At 38.3% G+C, this 16,803-nt stretch overlaps 1 protein-coding gene across 1 annotated transcript in view; it reads left to right on the top strand.

Annotated features, from left to right (window-relative positions):
- Positions 1–16,803, top strand: part of JAM2 (junctional adhesion molecule 2) — a 62,383-nt gene that overhangs the window by 38,648 nt on the left and 6,932 nt on the right. Inside the window, exons 3-7 of the mRNA XM_032865503.1 lie at positions 4,278–4,385; positions 8,416–8,568; positions 10,301–10,503; positions 12,533–12,632; positions 16,692–16,799. Coding sequence (XP_032721394.1) covers positions 4,278–4,385; positions 8,416–8,568; positions 10,301–10,503; positions 12,533–12,632; positions 16,692–16,799 — 672 coding nt within the window. The remainder of the gene's footprint in view (positions 1–4,277; positions 4,386–8,415; positions 8,569–10,300; positions 10,504–12,532; positions 12,633–16,691; positions 16,800–16,803) is intronic.

Raw genomic sequence — 16,803 nt, 5'->3', positions numbered from 1 at the left:
GTGGGGGGAGGGGTCCTGCCCTCAGCTGGAGTCTGCTTCTCTCTGTCTGCCCCTTCCCCCACTCACATGCTCTCTGTCTCTGTCTCTTTCTCTGTCTCAAATAGAATAACAAAATTTTTAAAGAAAAAGATGTATATTCTGATTCTATTTTATATGTGCCCCAGTTGTTCCAACTTGGCTCTCCTTAAAGCAAAAATAAATTTCTATCTTCTTCCACATTTTTAGTAGTAGCATATTTCATGCAGTGGCTTGATTTTAGTTAAAGTCTAAAATATCTTGTGATTTGTGTATATGTGTAGGTATGTTCCACCTCATTCATTTCTTTTTTTTTTTTTTTTTTTTTTCTTGTCTCTTGTCTCTCTGATGTCAACAAATCATGAATTAATTCCTTCTTTGCAGTACTGCTGTTTTGTATCACTTCCCATAGTGGTGCCAAGAACAGAATGAGACTGAAGTGAGAGCAGCTTTTCTAGGCTTATAAATTATATGAGCAGCCTCTATGCAGAATGTCCAACACTGCGAGCTATGAATCAGTTTAATAGCATGCTTTTCTTCACAGAAGTAATTTCTTGGTAATTTTTCAGAGCTGTGTTGGTTGTAGCAATTCTATTTTTGTATTACATAAGATTTTGATGATTTTTAACTTGAGCACAGAAAATAAAATCAGAAGATAATTAGCAGTACAGAATCCTAGAAAAATTAAAATTCACAGTGATTTCTAGCGATGTGATTCCTAAAATGACTGTTTTGCTACATGAAAATATTACTGCTTATACGCTTTTTCTAAACGAAAGAAATATCTTTCCTCGACCTGAAGGAAACGTATTTTTGGGAATGAAATGATCATCTTAACAAAAGAACTTGAAGCATTTTTATGCTTTAGTATGCCTTGTTTTGCGAAAATAGGGGTTATGTCTGTATCCTATCCTGCTGTCTCAAAGGTACAGGTTTTAGCTCAAATTTGAGTGATTCTTAGGTAAATTTGGGTTGTAGAAAGCGAGGATTTCTATCATGTCAAGGTGTACTTACAACTACAACTAAAAGAAGGTTCTCAGGGGTGAAAGCAATAATAACGATTGATGGCACACGTTATGTACGAAGTACCACAGACACCCAAGTGTATCAATAATGTATTCCCTCACTTAATCTCACAACGGCTTCATGAGATGAGTACTGTTATTTTCTTTCTTTTTACAAATGTGAGGATACGGATGCCTGGGTGGCTTAGTCAGTTAAGCATTTGACCTCGGCTCAGGTCACGATCCCGGCATCCTGGGATTGAGCCCCCCTCATCGGGCTCCTTGCTCAGCGGAGAGCCTGCTTCTCCCCTGCCCCTCACCCTGTTCGTGCTCTCTCTCTCTCTTTCCTCCTATCTCTATCAAAATAAATAAAATCTTTAAAAACAAACAAACAAACAAACAAATGTGAGTATAATGTTCAAAAACAGTTAGTAATTTTCCCAACAGCACACACATAGTGTATGGCGGAGGTCTGACTCCAAAAGGCCGTGCCTGAAACTACTACCTTATGGTATAATAATCCTAAGGGCTGCATACAAGATTATGCTGGTCGTGCATTTTCACTGAAAATAGAGAGGACAGTCCATGGTAGCCAACTTCTCAGTTCTCTGGTTCTTTATCCTCGGTTGTTGACTCCATGATTCTGGCTGACTTACTGACCCCCAGTTACGGGGGTCACAGTGTTGGCACCTTCAGATGGAAGCACTGACTATGGTTTTGCTTGGAGTGTCCCAAAGAAACACATGGTGAATTCCAACTTCAAATTCTAGGAAATATGTTCTTACATTCTAAGGAATCCTAATTATTTTTTTCAGTCTTTAGTCAAATGGGTCACTCTCTAAATGAGTTGAAGTCTGACCACTCAGGTGTTTTGTAATTGTACACTAACACTCCTGTTCTACTAAGCAGAGTAGAGTACAGCACTCATTACCTCCCGATGTAGCATTTAATTCACTTTATGAGTTTTCTTTTAAACAGTTTTTTTTTAAGATTTTATTTATTTATTTGACACACAGAGAGAGAGCACTAGTAGGCAGAGAGGCAGGCAGAGGCAGGGTTGGGGTGGGGAACCGCAGGCTCCCCGCTGAGCAGAGAGCCTGAGGCGGGGCTCCATCCCAGAACTCTGAGATCATGACCTGAGCCGAAGGCAGAGGCTTAACCCACTGAGCCACCCAGGCACCCCTATGATATTTCTTGTGTGCGTTACTCCCCCTGCAAAGTGTGAGAGCTGAAAGAACAGGGATCTTTGTTTTGCTCACTGATAATAGCTCAGGAACAATGCTGGACACACGTACTCAACATCTGAGGATGACCTATACCATCACTTCACATCTTCCATGGTCATTGCGAGAGAGGCAGGAGTGGGTGTCATTGCATTTAGGAAAACCATCGGTTTTGTTTTTGATATAATTTGTGCAGAGGTTTTCCAGAGAGCAATGAGGACAAAAGTCATATCTTCCTGGTGAAAAGGGCCATGCGTGTGTGTGTCTGTGTGTGTATGTGTGTGTGTGTGTGTGTGTGTTTCTGTGTATGTAGTTAAATATAAGAAACAATGTGACTGAATACAAATTTATTCCTAAGACTAGAGCGTGTGGGCTAAAAATGAGGGTGGGTGTGTGTTTAATTGTTGGAAACTCAACAAAATACGGGAAGGAAACCTATCTCAAACTCAAGACTCCGGAAAGTCACCACCCATTCTCCTTAATCACCAGAACAGAACCGTGTTTCCTCAGACAAGTCCCTCAGCACACATTTGTCTTTGTAGCATAATTGTAAACATGTCTGTAAAATGATGTCTCTTTGTCATGGAAAACCTGCTCTAAAAACTTGAGGCACCCTTGAAAACAATTTTGTGGGTTTTTTTCTTTCCCTTGCCTTTCTTTTCTCTGTCGTATTTTCTGTTTTCCATTACCTTGTATTCTATTTCTCTATTTCTAGCAATATGTGTGGAACTAAAAGGAAAATTAGAAACTACATATAATAAAAAGGAACACCATAATTCTGTCACATAGAAATCATCACTGGGTTCATATTTTCATACACGTTTCTATAAGCTTTCTGTCCACATCTATGTGTATATTAATAAAACCTGGGATAATAAAAGTATTGCTTTCTAATCTACCATATCATGTAATATCCTGAATTTTTTTTAATGGCGTTAAATCTGCTGCATCAAAACCAGAGGTATGGAAAGGATTTGAACATAATTGCTCCTCTCGTCAAAGATGTGTGCTTTTGGGGTCAAACTGTATGCATTAAAAAAAAAAAAACTGTATGCATTGTGAGGAAAAAAAGTCTCAGAACTATGAAGGTGACACTCTAGGGAGCGTGACTGAAATGTACTTTAAAAATATTTACAACCAGAGGTTTCCTTTTCTCAACTCAAAGCAGCTGGTAGGTAAGTGCTGGGCTCCCCCCCGCCCCCACCCCACCACGGATAGTCATATTGTTTGGATTGTTAAAAGAGGGGTTCCTTCGGAGGATCCAGGAATTTTTAATGACGTAAGTATAGTAAATTTCCTGCAATAAAGTGATTTAAATGAGTTACAGTGGGGCAGTTAAATGTGATGCCAAGATTAAATCTTCTCAAAATTTATCTGGATAGAGATAAGAAATAGAAATTCATGATTTAATAGGAGATCATATCAGGTTTGTATCAATATATCAACAGAAAGGATTATCAAAGAATGGGTCTGAGTGAGGACACAGCATGTTGATGGCATGTTTGTGGATCCCACAGGCTGAACCGAGTGCCTTTCTCTGTTTACCTCAATGGCACTCATGGCACTTATCACAATGGAGTAAAATTACATTATCTTATTTGTCTCTTCTCTCAGGCTATAAACTCCCTGACGACTGAGGCTGGGAATAGTAAGATAAATGATAAATAATTATCATAACTGCCACTTTTCAATTACTTACCATGTCCAGGCATGTGCACTCTGCATGTATTACTGTATTTGAAGACTCACTACAACTCTGTGACATACTATCTTATTTCACAGATGGTAACTGAGGCTCATGAACTATGGTCAGTACCCTAATGTCATGCAGTTGTTATGGAGAAGAGCTCTAATGCTTTTGGTTCATCTTTGGGCTAAGCCATCATGGTGCCCATTGAAGTAATTTATGAGTGAATGAATGAATGAATTAATTAAATTATAAAGGAATACCTAAACGCTATTTAAAAATTTACTTAAGTAAAATATAAATTCATAGGGACAATTAGAAAACAAGTATTTTTGTTGTTGTTCCTAGAGGTTATTTTAGCCTGTAAATCCCCAAAGAAGACCATTTCCTCCAGATTAGAGTGGAAGAAACTGGGCCGGAGTGTGTCCTTTGTCTACTACCAACAGGCTCTTCAAGGTAAGAAGCTATAGACTTGATGAGGTGAGAACAGGAGAACACCAAGTGTAGCCTGAGTTCTTTAGTTTACAGATGAGAACAGGACAGGACTAATTATTGAGAATACTGGGTTTTTAAATCATTTTGTTTTGTTTTGTTTTGTTTTCATCATGATAAGTGTACTCTTAATCCCTATCCCCTATATCCCCCATTCCCCTACCCATCTTCCCTCTGGTTACCATCAGTTTGTTCTCTTATATTAAGAGTCTACTTCCTGGTTTCTCTTTCTTTCTCTCTCTCTCTCTCTCATTTCCCCTTTGCTCACTTGTTTTGCTTCTTAAATTCCACATATGAGTGAGATCATATGGTATTTTTCTTTCTCTGACTGACTTATTTTGCTTAGTATAATACCCTTTAGCTCTATCCATATTGTTGCAAATGGCAAGATTTCATACTTTTTATAGCTGAGTAACATTCCATTATATATAGATCTACCACATCTTCTTTAGCCATTCATCTACCAATGGACACTGGGCTGCTCTCATAATTTAGCTATTGTAAATAATGCTGCAATAAAAATAGGGGTGCATGTATCTCTTTGAATTAGTGTTTTTATATCTTTTGGGTAAGTACCCAGTTGTGCAATTCCTGGATTATAGATAGTTCTGTTTTTTAATTTTTTGAGGAAATTCCATACAGTTTTCCATAGTAGCTGCACCAGTTTGCATTCCCACAGTGCACAAGGGTTCTTTTTTCTCTTCATCCTCACTAGTACCTGTTGTTTCTTGTGTTTTTGATGTTAGCTATTCTGACAAGTGTGAGATGATATCTCACTGTAGTTTAGATTTGTATTTCCCTGATGATGAGTGACGTTGAGCATCTTTCCATGTGTCTGTTGGACATTTGTCTGTCTTCTTTGGAGAAATATCTGTTCATGTCTTCTGCCCATTTTTTAACTGGACTACTTGTTTTTTGCATATTGAGTTGATTCAGTTCTTTATATATTTTGAATACTAACCCTTTATCAGATGTATCATTTGCAAATATCTTCTTGCATTCCATAGGTTGCCTTTTAGTTTTCATTGTTTCCTTCACTGTGCAGAAACTTTTTATTTTGGTATAGTCCCAGTAGTTTATTTTTGCTTTTATTTCCCTTGCCTCAGAAGACCTATCTATTCAAGACATGTCTCCAAAGGCAAAGGAAACAAAAATGAAAATGAACCTTTGGGACTTCTTCAAGATCAAAAGCTTCTGCACAGCAAAGGAAACAATCAACAAAACAAAGAAGCAAAGCACAGAATGGGAGAAGATATTCGCAAATGACACTACAGACAAAGGGCTGATATCCAAGATCTATAAAGAACTCCTCAAACTCAATACCCAAAAAGCAGATAATCATGTCAAAAGATGGACAGAAGACATTGGAGACACTTCTCCAATGAAGACATACATCATCATTAGCCATCAAGGAAATTCAAATCAAAGCCACGTTGAGATACCACCTTACACCAGTTAGAATGGCAAAGATTAACAAGACAGGCAACAACAAATGTTGGAGAGGATGTGGAGAAAGGGGAACCCTCATACAGTGTTGGTAGGAATGCAAGTTGGTGCAGCGACTTTGGAAAACAGTGCGGAGATTCCTCAAAAAATTAAAAATAGAGCTTCCCTATGACCCTGAAATTGCACTACTGGGTATTTACCCCAAAGATACAGATGTAGTGAAAAGAAGGGGCATATGTACCCCAATGTTCATAGCAGCAATGGCACAATCACAAGCTGTGGGAAGAGCCAAGATGCCCTTCAACAGACGAATGGATAAAGAAGATGTGGTCCATATATATTATGGAATATTGTGCCTCCATCAGAAAGGGTGAATACCCCAACTTTATATCAACATGAATGGGACTGGAGAATATTATGCTGAGCGAAATAAGAGAGAGTCAATTATCATATGGTTTCACTTACTTGTGGATCATAAGGAATAACATGGAGGACATTATGGGAAGGAGAAGAAAAGTGAATTGGGGGAAATCGGAGGGGTAGATGAACCATGAGACACTGTGGACTTTGAGAAACAAACAAGGTTTTAGAGGGGAGGGGAATGGGGGGATGGATGAGCCTGGTGGCAGGTCTTAAGGAGGACACGTATTGTATGGAGCACTGGATGTGGTGCAAAAAAAATGAATCTTAGAACATTGGAAGAATAAAAAAGCTTATCTAGAAAACTTGTTACAACCAATGTCAGAGAGAACCTCTGCTCTCTTCAAGGATTTTTATGGTTTCAGGTCTCATATTTAGACCTTTAATCCATTTTGAGTTTATTTTTGTGTATGGTGAAAGAGGAAGTGTTTTTAAGTGTACGATGAAACCAACAATGCCTGAAACCTAGAACACAATCACCGTGAAAACAGAACAGAGAACAGAAGAAGGTGAACTCCATGGAGACCCTGGACCCTTCATATCTCAGCTCAGCCCTGAAAGATGTAAAATGGACTGCTTTTTGCTGGCCCAGTAGATTAGACTTTTGAGAGTCTTGAGAGAAGAGCTGATGTGGAAGTGAGATGGAGGGTCACTGCTCGGTGATAATAATTTTACCCTATCTCCACATCACCATCTAGAAAGCTAGGCCATCACTAAGAAGCCTATGGAGTTAAGACTTAGACTTATGGCGGGGAAGGTAAATACAACTATTTTTAACAATGCTTTATTTTAATTATTTGTCATACATTTCTTTCCACTTGCTATTCTTCTTGTTGGATATATAATGAGCTTTTAAAGTATTTATGATAATGGATAAAATGCTATGATGTCTGGGATTTGCCTCCAAATAATTCAGTGTTTAGAGGTGTAGACAGAATAGGAAGGCTGTGTATGGATTACTGTTGTCACTGGGTGATGAGATTTATTTTAAAATACTCTGTAATTTTTTGTGCACTTGAAGTTTTCCATTATAAGCATTTTAAAAGTTGGGAATATAATTTAGCAAGTGTAAGAAGCATGCTATTATTTTAGGATGCTATGCATTACTTTAATTTTAAAGAATTAAACATGTGAACAAACGTTCAAAGTCCATAAAGAATTTAAAATACCCCCCTTGTTCTCATCTGTCAAGATAGAACTGCTGTGGTCCTCAGGGATGTCTTTGCTTGAATTTTCTACCATTGCCAGTCTAGCACCTGAATGTTATACAAAACGCTATCTTCATTCTGCACCAAAAAACTAATCAAAAGAATGTTTTTAAGACCCCTTCACCTTGTCTTTATGGCAGTCTGATGTGGGCCACTGCACGTAATTTACTGTTCTAGGTAATTGAACTAGAGTCTGCAGTGTCTTCTGAAGGTGGGAATGTTTGTATAAGCATATTAGAAAGGGCCTGAGGGAGGAATGAGAATTGACTCCTCTAAAATATGAGAATACTGAACTGAATATTATTATTATTTTTTTTATTTGACGGATAGAGATCACAAGTAGGCAGAAGTAGGCAGAGAGTCAGACAAAGAGAGAGGAGGAAGCAGGCTCCCTGCTGAGCAGAGAGCCCGATGTGGGACTCGATCCCAGGACCCTGGGATCATGACCTGGGCCGAAGGCAGAGGCTTAACCCACTGAGCCACCCAGGCACCCTGAACTGAATATTCTTTTGTGAACTGTATATCATTCTAAAAAAAAGGAAATTTGAAAATAGTCACATTTGCATACAGTGTTTTGAGTTTTTATTTTTTTTATTTAAATTCAATTAGCCAACGTATAGCACATTATTAGTTTCAGATGTAGAGGTCAATAATTCATCAGTCTTCTATAACACCCAGTGCTCATCACATCACATGCCCTCCTTAATGCCCGTCACCCAGTTATCCCATCCCCTCACCCACCTCCCCTCCAGCAGCCCTCTGTTTGTTTCCTATACTTAAGAGTCCCTTTTGAGTTTTTAAACTGAGTTTACTAATAGGAAAAGAAATCCTTTGGTCACTGAATGAAGTGACTCGAGGAAGGTAGTATGTAGAAAGTTATTTGCATTCTTATTAACATCATTGTCTTCTTTTTCTAAAAGGTGATTTTAAAGATCGAGCCGAGATGATAGATTTCAGTATACGGATCAAAAATGTTACAAGAACCGATGCTGGGAAATATCGCTGTGAAGTTAGTGCCCCATCTGAGCAAGGCCAGAACCTGGAAGAAGATACGGTCACTCTAGAAGTCCTAGGTGTGATGTGCTTGTATCTGTGAGATTACTGTTCCCCACCCTCTTTCCCATCCAGAAGGTTCTAGAAATCAACAGCACCACCTTTCCTGTAAAATCTTGGCTATAGCCCCTTTTCACCTCATTCACTGCTGAAATTTTACTCTTATAAATTTGTTCTAACGAAATCTCTTTTCATTTCAGATTAAGGTAAATCTTAATGGGCCTATCTTGTACATAGGAACATTTCCCTGAAGAACTTATTTTTCAATACCTTTCAGTATATGTGGATTATCTCTTACCATATAAAATCCTAACACATGAGATGACAGAAGAGCAATAAAACAAAAAAGTAGGGCAGGTAAAGTATTAGAAGTTATTTGGGAGAAGAGAAGAGAAGAGAAGAGAAGAGAAGAGAAGAGGAGTAGAGAAGAGAAGAGGGGAGAGGAGAGGAAGAAGTTATTTAGTAAAGAAGGGAAATTAGCATTTATTATGCAACTAGTGTATGTTAGGCTCTTTAACATATGTAATTTTACTTAATTTTTCACTGACGACTTCATTTTTATAGATGAGAAAATAGAAGCTAAATGATTTTCCCAAGTCTACACAGCTAATAAGTGTCTGGACCAGGATTTGGATCCTGGTAGGACTAATTCCAAGGCCAATATATTTAGCTACTATGAGAAACACTGATAGATATTAACAGCTCATGATGACAATCGGTGGAGGAACATCTTCTTGTCTTCTCCATAGATGTTAGTATAAACTGCTGATCACAGAGACTAAAATGGCTCCTCTTCCTTTTTCTATATAACCCAGGGTCTTTCTAAAATACTAGTGATGCACTAGTAGAGAAGAAATTTAACTCAGAAAATTTTGCAGGAGATTCCACTGGTGTATTAGTCTTCTTCTTCTTTTTTTTTTTAATAAATTTTATTTTTTTAAAAACATATAATATATTTTTATCCCCAGGGGTACAGGTCTGTGAATCGGTGTATTAGTCTTCTTTTGCTACATAACAGATGATCAAAACCTGGCAACTTAAAACACCACCCATGTATTGGCTCACAGTTGTGTAGATCAGAAGTCCAGCTCAGCAAGGCAGGGCTTGCTGCCCAGGGTATTTTAAGACTGAAATCAGGGAGTCAGTGGGCTGGGTTCTGGTCTGGAGGTTCTGGGGAAAGGTTGCTCTCTTTGTTGGCAGATTTCAGATCCTTTGGCTGTCTGTACAGCTGAAGATTCAGTTCCATGCTGGCTGTGAGCTGGGGGCCACACTCGGCTCCTAGGGGCACCATATTCCCCACCACACGGCCCTCTTCATCTACAGCCCAACAGAAGCATGTTGAGTCCTTCCTGTGCTCTGAATTTCTGACTTTCCCATCTGTGACCACCCAGAGAAAACAAGTTTTCAAGGGGCCATGGGATTAGGTCAGACCCATCTATGTAATCTCCCTATCTTAAAAGACAATAGATTTGGGACCTTAGTTACATCTCCAAAATCTCTTCAAAGTAGTTCCTAGATTCGTGTTTATAGGTAAGGCCTGGAAATGGCATATATGACTTTTCCCACATGCCACTGTCCAGAACTCATGCTGGCAAATGTGGTCTGGCTGTGTGCCCATGAAGAAAGGAAATGGATCTCTTGAGCAAGTAGCCGGTCTCTCTCACAGGTGTCTAATAAGCCCATCTTGACCTGGCTGTTAAAATCCTTGTTTAACTTCTAAATAACCAGTGCCATTTGACTTCCCTCCTTTAGTGGCTCCAGCAGTTCCAACCTGTGAAGTACCCAGTTCTGCTCTGAGTGGAACGGTGGTAGAGCTTCGATGTCAAGACAAAGAAGGGAATCCCGCCCCTGAGTACACCTGGTTTAAAGATGGCATCCCTTTGTCAGAGAATACAAAACTTGGCTCCCAAAGCACCAACAGCTCCTATACAGTGAATACAAAATCTGGAACTCTGGTAAGGTCATTTCAAGCACTGGCCTCATAGCTGTCTTGTATTTGGAGAGGAAAAATTATTAGAACTAAACTGATGGAAAACAGAGGGCTGATACCATTGCTTAAGGGGCAGCGGGAAAGATGGCGGTGCACTCCCAGGGAAGTGACAGAAAAGGCACTACCAGAGATGAGCAGACTTTATAGAGAACTAATAATAATATTTTAACAAATTTTGAAAGTTTCATTCTTTCACTCTACTAGTACATAATAACATTTAAAAAAGTAGATCCTCTGGTAAATAATAAAGCATATTTAATAAAGTGGCTAAATAATAAAGCATATCGATGGGCGTGGCTCCTTGAGGAAGACCATGGTCCCGCCCTTGCAGCTCCAGCAGGCTCAGTCAGCAGGTCCGACAGATTTTACACTGAGGAGCCGGGCAGAAAAACTGCCGTCACACATTGCTATATTTACTTTTCAAATTTATTTTTTCTCCAAGCAGGTGATAAAAGCCCCAAGGCAGGTTTGAGACAGGTTCACTTTCCCCACTTAGCCTCAACCCTTGAAATATCTTATGATGTCAAAGGGTTGCACCAGGTCAGAACAAGGATGGGTTCTTGCCTGAGAAATAGGCAACAAAAGACTCCAGTGTATGAATGACAATGACCTTCTTTTAATTACCAGTTATGTGCTAGTAGGTCATTTATGGTTTTAGTCTAACTTATCGTTAATGACTTACCCTTGCCCTTGCATTGCTGGTGAGTATTTTTATAGTCTGGCTTTTGGCACAAGGAGAGAGGATTTCATAAGGTGAAACACACAAGGGGAAACTTTCTATCCCATCACGTTTAAGTATACAAAAAGAAGGGGGATGTAAGTAGTGGGGAATGACAAGTAAGAGAGAAAAAGGGATTTGTGGATCAAAAACCTGGCTGCTTTTAGGAGCATGTATTGCGTGAGGATCCAAGCCAATGAGGAGGTGCTCCTTAGAGACTCATGGCTATCGTGGCTGTGGTCAACGGTGACCATGGCGGTATTGAGGGTGTGACAGGAGGACACCGAAAGCATGCTTCTGGGCATCCTTCTCACCCTCTGTGCTGGTCCTGGAAGGATCCTTTAAGGTGTTCAGGACCTACTGTGTTCCCTCCCTCCCTGACTCTCTCCTAACTTCCTCCCTCCCTCCCTTCGCTTCCTTCTTGTCATCTATCCATCCATCTTTGCTTCCTTCCTTCCTCCCTTTCTCCCTTCTGTTTTCCCTTGCCTTCCTTTTTCTTCCCTCCCCCTGCTACCCATCCATATATCCATCCATCTTTTCTTCCTTTCTTCCTTCCTCTTTCCCTTTCCTTCCTTTCTCTTCTCTTCCCTCCCCTCCCCTCCAGAAATTCACCAAGGGGATCAATCCACTAATAGCAGTTAATAAAGCCTATTATACCAAAGTCTTACCTTTCAGTTGTTTTGGCAGAGAGTAGAAGGAGCAAAGGTTAGAGCATTATCCTTTCAGAATTTTCAAAGATGCCACAACTGATAGAATTTGTAATCCTATAAATCACACTGATTAAGATTTTCCTAGACCCTATGCTACTTCCTGGTAGAAGTTCTGGCCCTTTAGAGGAAGTGCTCATTACCTGCTGCTGTGGTAAACTCACTAGTGGCTGAGGAAACTGCCTTAGCCATTTCAGGCCGAGGCGGCCTTTCTTTACAAATGGTGTTTCCTGGGAATTAGAAATACCACCAAACTTTAAACTACCATGTGCTATAAACTTTAAAAAATGCCCATTGCCTTCCTAACCACACCACTTCCACGGTATCATGAAACAAAGACACTTCCCCATATATATTTAAGACTTTCTCTATCAAAATAAACAGGAAGCCCAGCTACTTACCCCTTGAAGGCATGGCCGAGTTTTGAATTCACAGTAAAGACATCAAGTCCTAACGCATGACAAAGGAAAGACCAACTTCATGCTAAAATTCAAGAGACATGGTTACTTGAGAAGTCTTCTTACGGATTCATGGCTTAAAATATATATTTATTTTCCTTCCACAAATAGCAATTTAACACTGTTTCAAAACTAGACAGTGGAGAGTATTCCTGTGAAGCCCGTAATTCTGTTGGACATCGCAGGTGTCCGGGGAAGCGAATGCAAGTAGGTAAGCCTGCGGTACTGGGAGGAACGATGGTCTGCAGTCAGAGCACACGTGGACTTGGGGATGGGAAGGAGCCAGGGGTGGGACCGTGCCTGACTGGCTAGAAGAATAACCAGAGGGAGTATTTAAAATTAGCTTGACATAATGTGTTGCAAAAAGCAAACATGCTGTTCTCAGTCCATCTCCCAAACAAGCCAAGAATATTTAACACTCTACTCTTCAAGTTTTTGGATTTTTCAAATCATTTTTTAAAAAATATTTTTGTCAAAAAAAAAAATTTTTTTTGTCCGGGTGGTCTTCTTTCAAACAAAAGCTAAGAGACTTGTAAAGTGCTCAGGGTCAAGGATTGGGGAGTTAAGTTTCCAGCTCTGTCACTTACTAGCTATGTATTCTTGGGTGAATTATTTAACCTCAGTCTCCCCAAAGTAGAGGTAATAATACCTCATTGTGTTATGGTTCCATTGGTAGAGCGTGTGACTGTTGATCTCAGAGTCATGAGTTCAAGTTCCACATGGGGAGTACATCTTACTTAACAAAAAGAAAAAAATAATGGATATTTGAAAGGGTTAGAATAGCACTGGCATATTGTGAGCACTGTCAGGAGCTGGCCGTCTTAGTGGTGGATAATTTTTTCAATCCCCTAAAATACAGTGCTTGAGAGCGGGCTCTCAAGAAAGACATGTCGAATGTAGTTATGAATCTCTATTTGCTATAAAACATATCTGCCATATATTTCACAAAATAAGCTTCTTAGAAGTCAATAAAATTAGTACAATAAAATTAGTACTTGGGAATCTTTTCAGATTATATGAGTTTCAGAGCAAACTTTTTTTTTCATTTTATTTCTAATAATTTGGTTCATTCTCCCTTTGTGAAAGTCCTGTGTTTTGAAAAAGATTATGTCATAGGGCAGCTGGAGATTGCTCTTGTGGGGTTAAAGGTCATTCCGGAGGGCTGCACCCCAAAACAGAATACCCACAGTTCCCCTTGGTTCAGGAGTTTGTCCTCATCTCTGTGAGGTCAGAAATTCATGTTTTCAATGTGCTCAGAGATATACAGATCTATGCACACTAATTTGTGGTGTTTATGTACGATTAAACTCTTGGGATTGTTTTTTAAAGAAAATATAATCTTATTAGACCTTAGGATGCCATAAAGGATAAGATACTTAGGAGTGTATTCTAGTTTCCACAAGTGTCTTTTTAAAATTCAGGGTTACATATTATCCATCCAATTCACTCAAGTGTTGACATTTATAGTCAAACATAAACATTTGCTTAAAATATCAGAAGTATCCATCTTAGTGCTGGAGTTACCATTCAAAAAATCATCAGAATATATTTAAAGGTAATGCATGAATATGGTGTTTTCCTAACTGCATTTATTCACATATTACCCTCATGTTTTTTTTACTGTGACCTTATGCCACCTGCACTATTTTTTCTTTCTTTAAATGGTCCTGTTTAATTTCAATGCCTAATTTAGCCTCATCTCAAGAAATAATACCTTTGATGTCATGGCCTTAACATACGAATTACATTTTCCAATCATGCAGTTTTATTTGGAATACATTATTCCAAGCGTGCATGTTTATTTAAAGTGCAAAACAGCTGAAATTTAATAGTTTGCGTTGCACTATTCCTACCAGTTTAATTTGACCATGATTTTCCCATATCTACTCTTTTCAGTGTAAGTCAGCTTAGAAGTTAAAATTTGTTCATTTAATGCTCATCCATCGATCCTAGATGTTTCATGACCTTGGGTTGAAATTGAATATCTTTTGATACATAAAAATTTGTGAAATCATATGTCAAGTTTCCTTCATGGGTTATCTGTAATAACTTACGACCCAAACCAGAATCTATTCTAAGGAAGCTCTTTTTAAAGTATAAAAAGAAAGTAAATCATGGATCTGATGATTATGCCCAAGCTGCCCCTTGTAAAACTCCCAGGAGACCCCACTCACACTTAGCATCTTAACAGTTTGGTTCCTTTTGTTTTGGTTAGAATGATGATGCCTTCCTTTTGTAGTGGCTTTTTTTTTTTTTTTTTTAAAAAAAAAACCAAAATATTTTTGTACATGTTGTTACTAACTCATCTCTAACTTACAAGTCTTCTTCCATTTCACTGAGAGAAGTAAAGTAAAATTTATACCATAACTTACAGGGTAAGACAGGTTTTTGTTGTTGTTAGAATCTGCCTTTAGGTTGAATCCTTCATAGATGTCAAGTTCATTGACAAAACTATAGAACGGATATTTGTCTGATAATAGCCCTGAGATTGAAACCTTTGCAGACATCACATTCGTTGACTGCTACAAAGAAAATAGTAGGTACAGTTTGGTTCTGTAGTTATTAACTTAATTTTGCCTTATTATAATTATTGTAGATTTTTTCCTTATTGATTTTATTTTGCCTTAAATTATTAATATTGTGGAATGTTTTTCTCTGTCTGCTACTTTTTTAAGTAAATAAATAGCTGGGTCTTACTGACCTCTCAATGCTCAAGCAAAATGAACTGAGTTTTTTGTTTGTTTGTTTGTTTGCTTTTTAAGATTTTAGTTTATAGTAAAATCTGTGCCCAATGTGGGGCCTGAACTTACAACCTTGAGATCAAGTGTCATGCTCTACTGATTGAGCCAGCCAGGTGCCCCTAAAAATGAACTGACTTTACACCAAGCAATAATTAATGTTTTGTACTCCAGTCAAATTGCTCAGCCTTCCAAAAAATGTATTCAGTTTTTTTCTTAAAAAATCATTTAATATTTCAGATATATGAGAAAATTAATAACCCTTGACGTTAGAAAAAAATTTTGAGACCAAAAAGTTTTATGATAAGGATACTCACTTAAATAATATTTCTTTAAAAAAAATCTTTCCCAAAATGTGCAGTGCTTTTAAATATCTACAATTACTGTTGAGAAAATGCTACCTATATTTTCTCCAAATTACTTAATCACATATTAACTAATACTTGCTTTTAAAACAAGAACCCTTTGAGGAATTGTTCCTTTAAAAAGTATAGGTAATTTATATATTAATCAATACATAGGAAGTATCCAAATGACGGAAAGGTGTGGCTCATGAAATCCTGATGGACAAGCTGGAGAAATGTGACCCAGGTTAAATATTTAGATGTATTCACACAGTTGGAGCCCATACCCAGAAGGTATAATAAATTCCATTATATGAAGGGAGGTGTGTAATAGCCTGTTCTATAGTTCTTTGCCTAACAAAGTCATAGTCATCATTTTATTAGTGATCTGAATGGGGACGTTTTTGCTGCTGTTCCCAATTGCATAAATATTAATCTTGGAAGGTTCATAATCTAATCCTTGGATAACAGAATCTGTATCTGAAAAGAACCTCGCAGGTTAGTAACATGGTAGTGATTTCAAACTTGGGTCCAAAAAATCCAGTTGTATCAGGTTAGAGGAAAGATCACTTAATAGCAACAGGAAAAAGTCTTGGAGAGTGTAGTTCATTTTAAACTTAATGGGATGATAATTTAATGGCATATATGTTGTGGGTGTGTATGTGTCTATATGTACCCATACACAAGCCCAATTAAATTCAAGAAACATGTTTCCAACTCTTATTTTATAGAACAACAGTCACATGGCTTTCTTGGGGGCTGAATGAGTTTTCCATTATTGAGAAAATTGACCCAGATGATGGTATAGAAGAATTCTGAGTAGAATTGGGGTTGTGTGGTGGTTTAATACTTGACCTCACTGAACCTTGAAGATCACTTCCAATCTGATGTTTAATCCTTTGAAGTACTATTTCCCCCAAATGAATGCAAGAGAATACCATACATGTTATTTCTGAATCATGGAACTTCTTTCAATTTAAGATTCTTGCAAAACTTAATTCTGTTAATATTTTCAGTTTTGAACCTTGTCCTGGAAGGGAATCAATGGAACAGGCTTCAGCAGCATGGAACCACCCACGTCTATAGTATAGCAACAAATGGGGAGCTTACTTGAATTTTCTCAATTTAATAACTGCCTCTGTCCATATATTTGACCTGAATTCATGCATAGCTTGTTTTGCATTCCAGATGATCTCAACATAAGTGGCATCATAGCAGCTGTAGTAGTCGTGGCCTTAGTGATTTCTGTTTGTGGCCTTGGCGTGTGCTATGCTCAGAGGAAAGGCTACTTTTCAAGTAA

The sequence above is a fragment of the Lontra canadensis genome, unplaced genomic scaffold (genome assembly GCF_010015895.1).
Source record: "Lontra canadensis isolate GAN:19392208 unplaced genomic scaffold, GSC_riverotter_1.0 scaffold29, whole genome shotgun sequence".
Taxonomy (NCBI): Eukaryota; Metazoa; Chordata; class Mammalia; order Carnivora; family Mustelidae; genus Lontra; species Lontra canadensis.
Note: the sequence above shows the minus strand (reverse complement) of the source record. Positions and strands in the feature narration are given on the sequence as shown.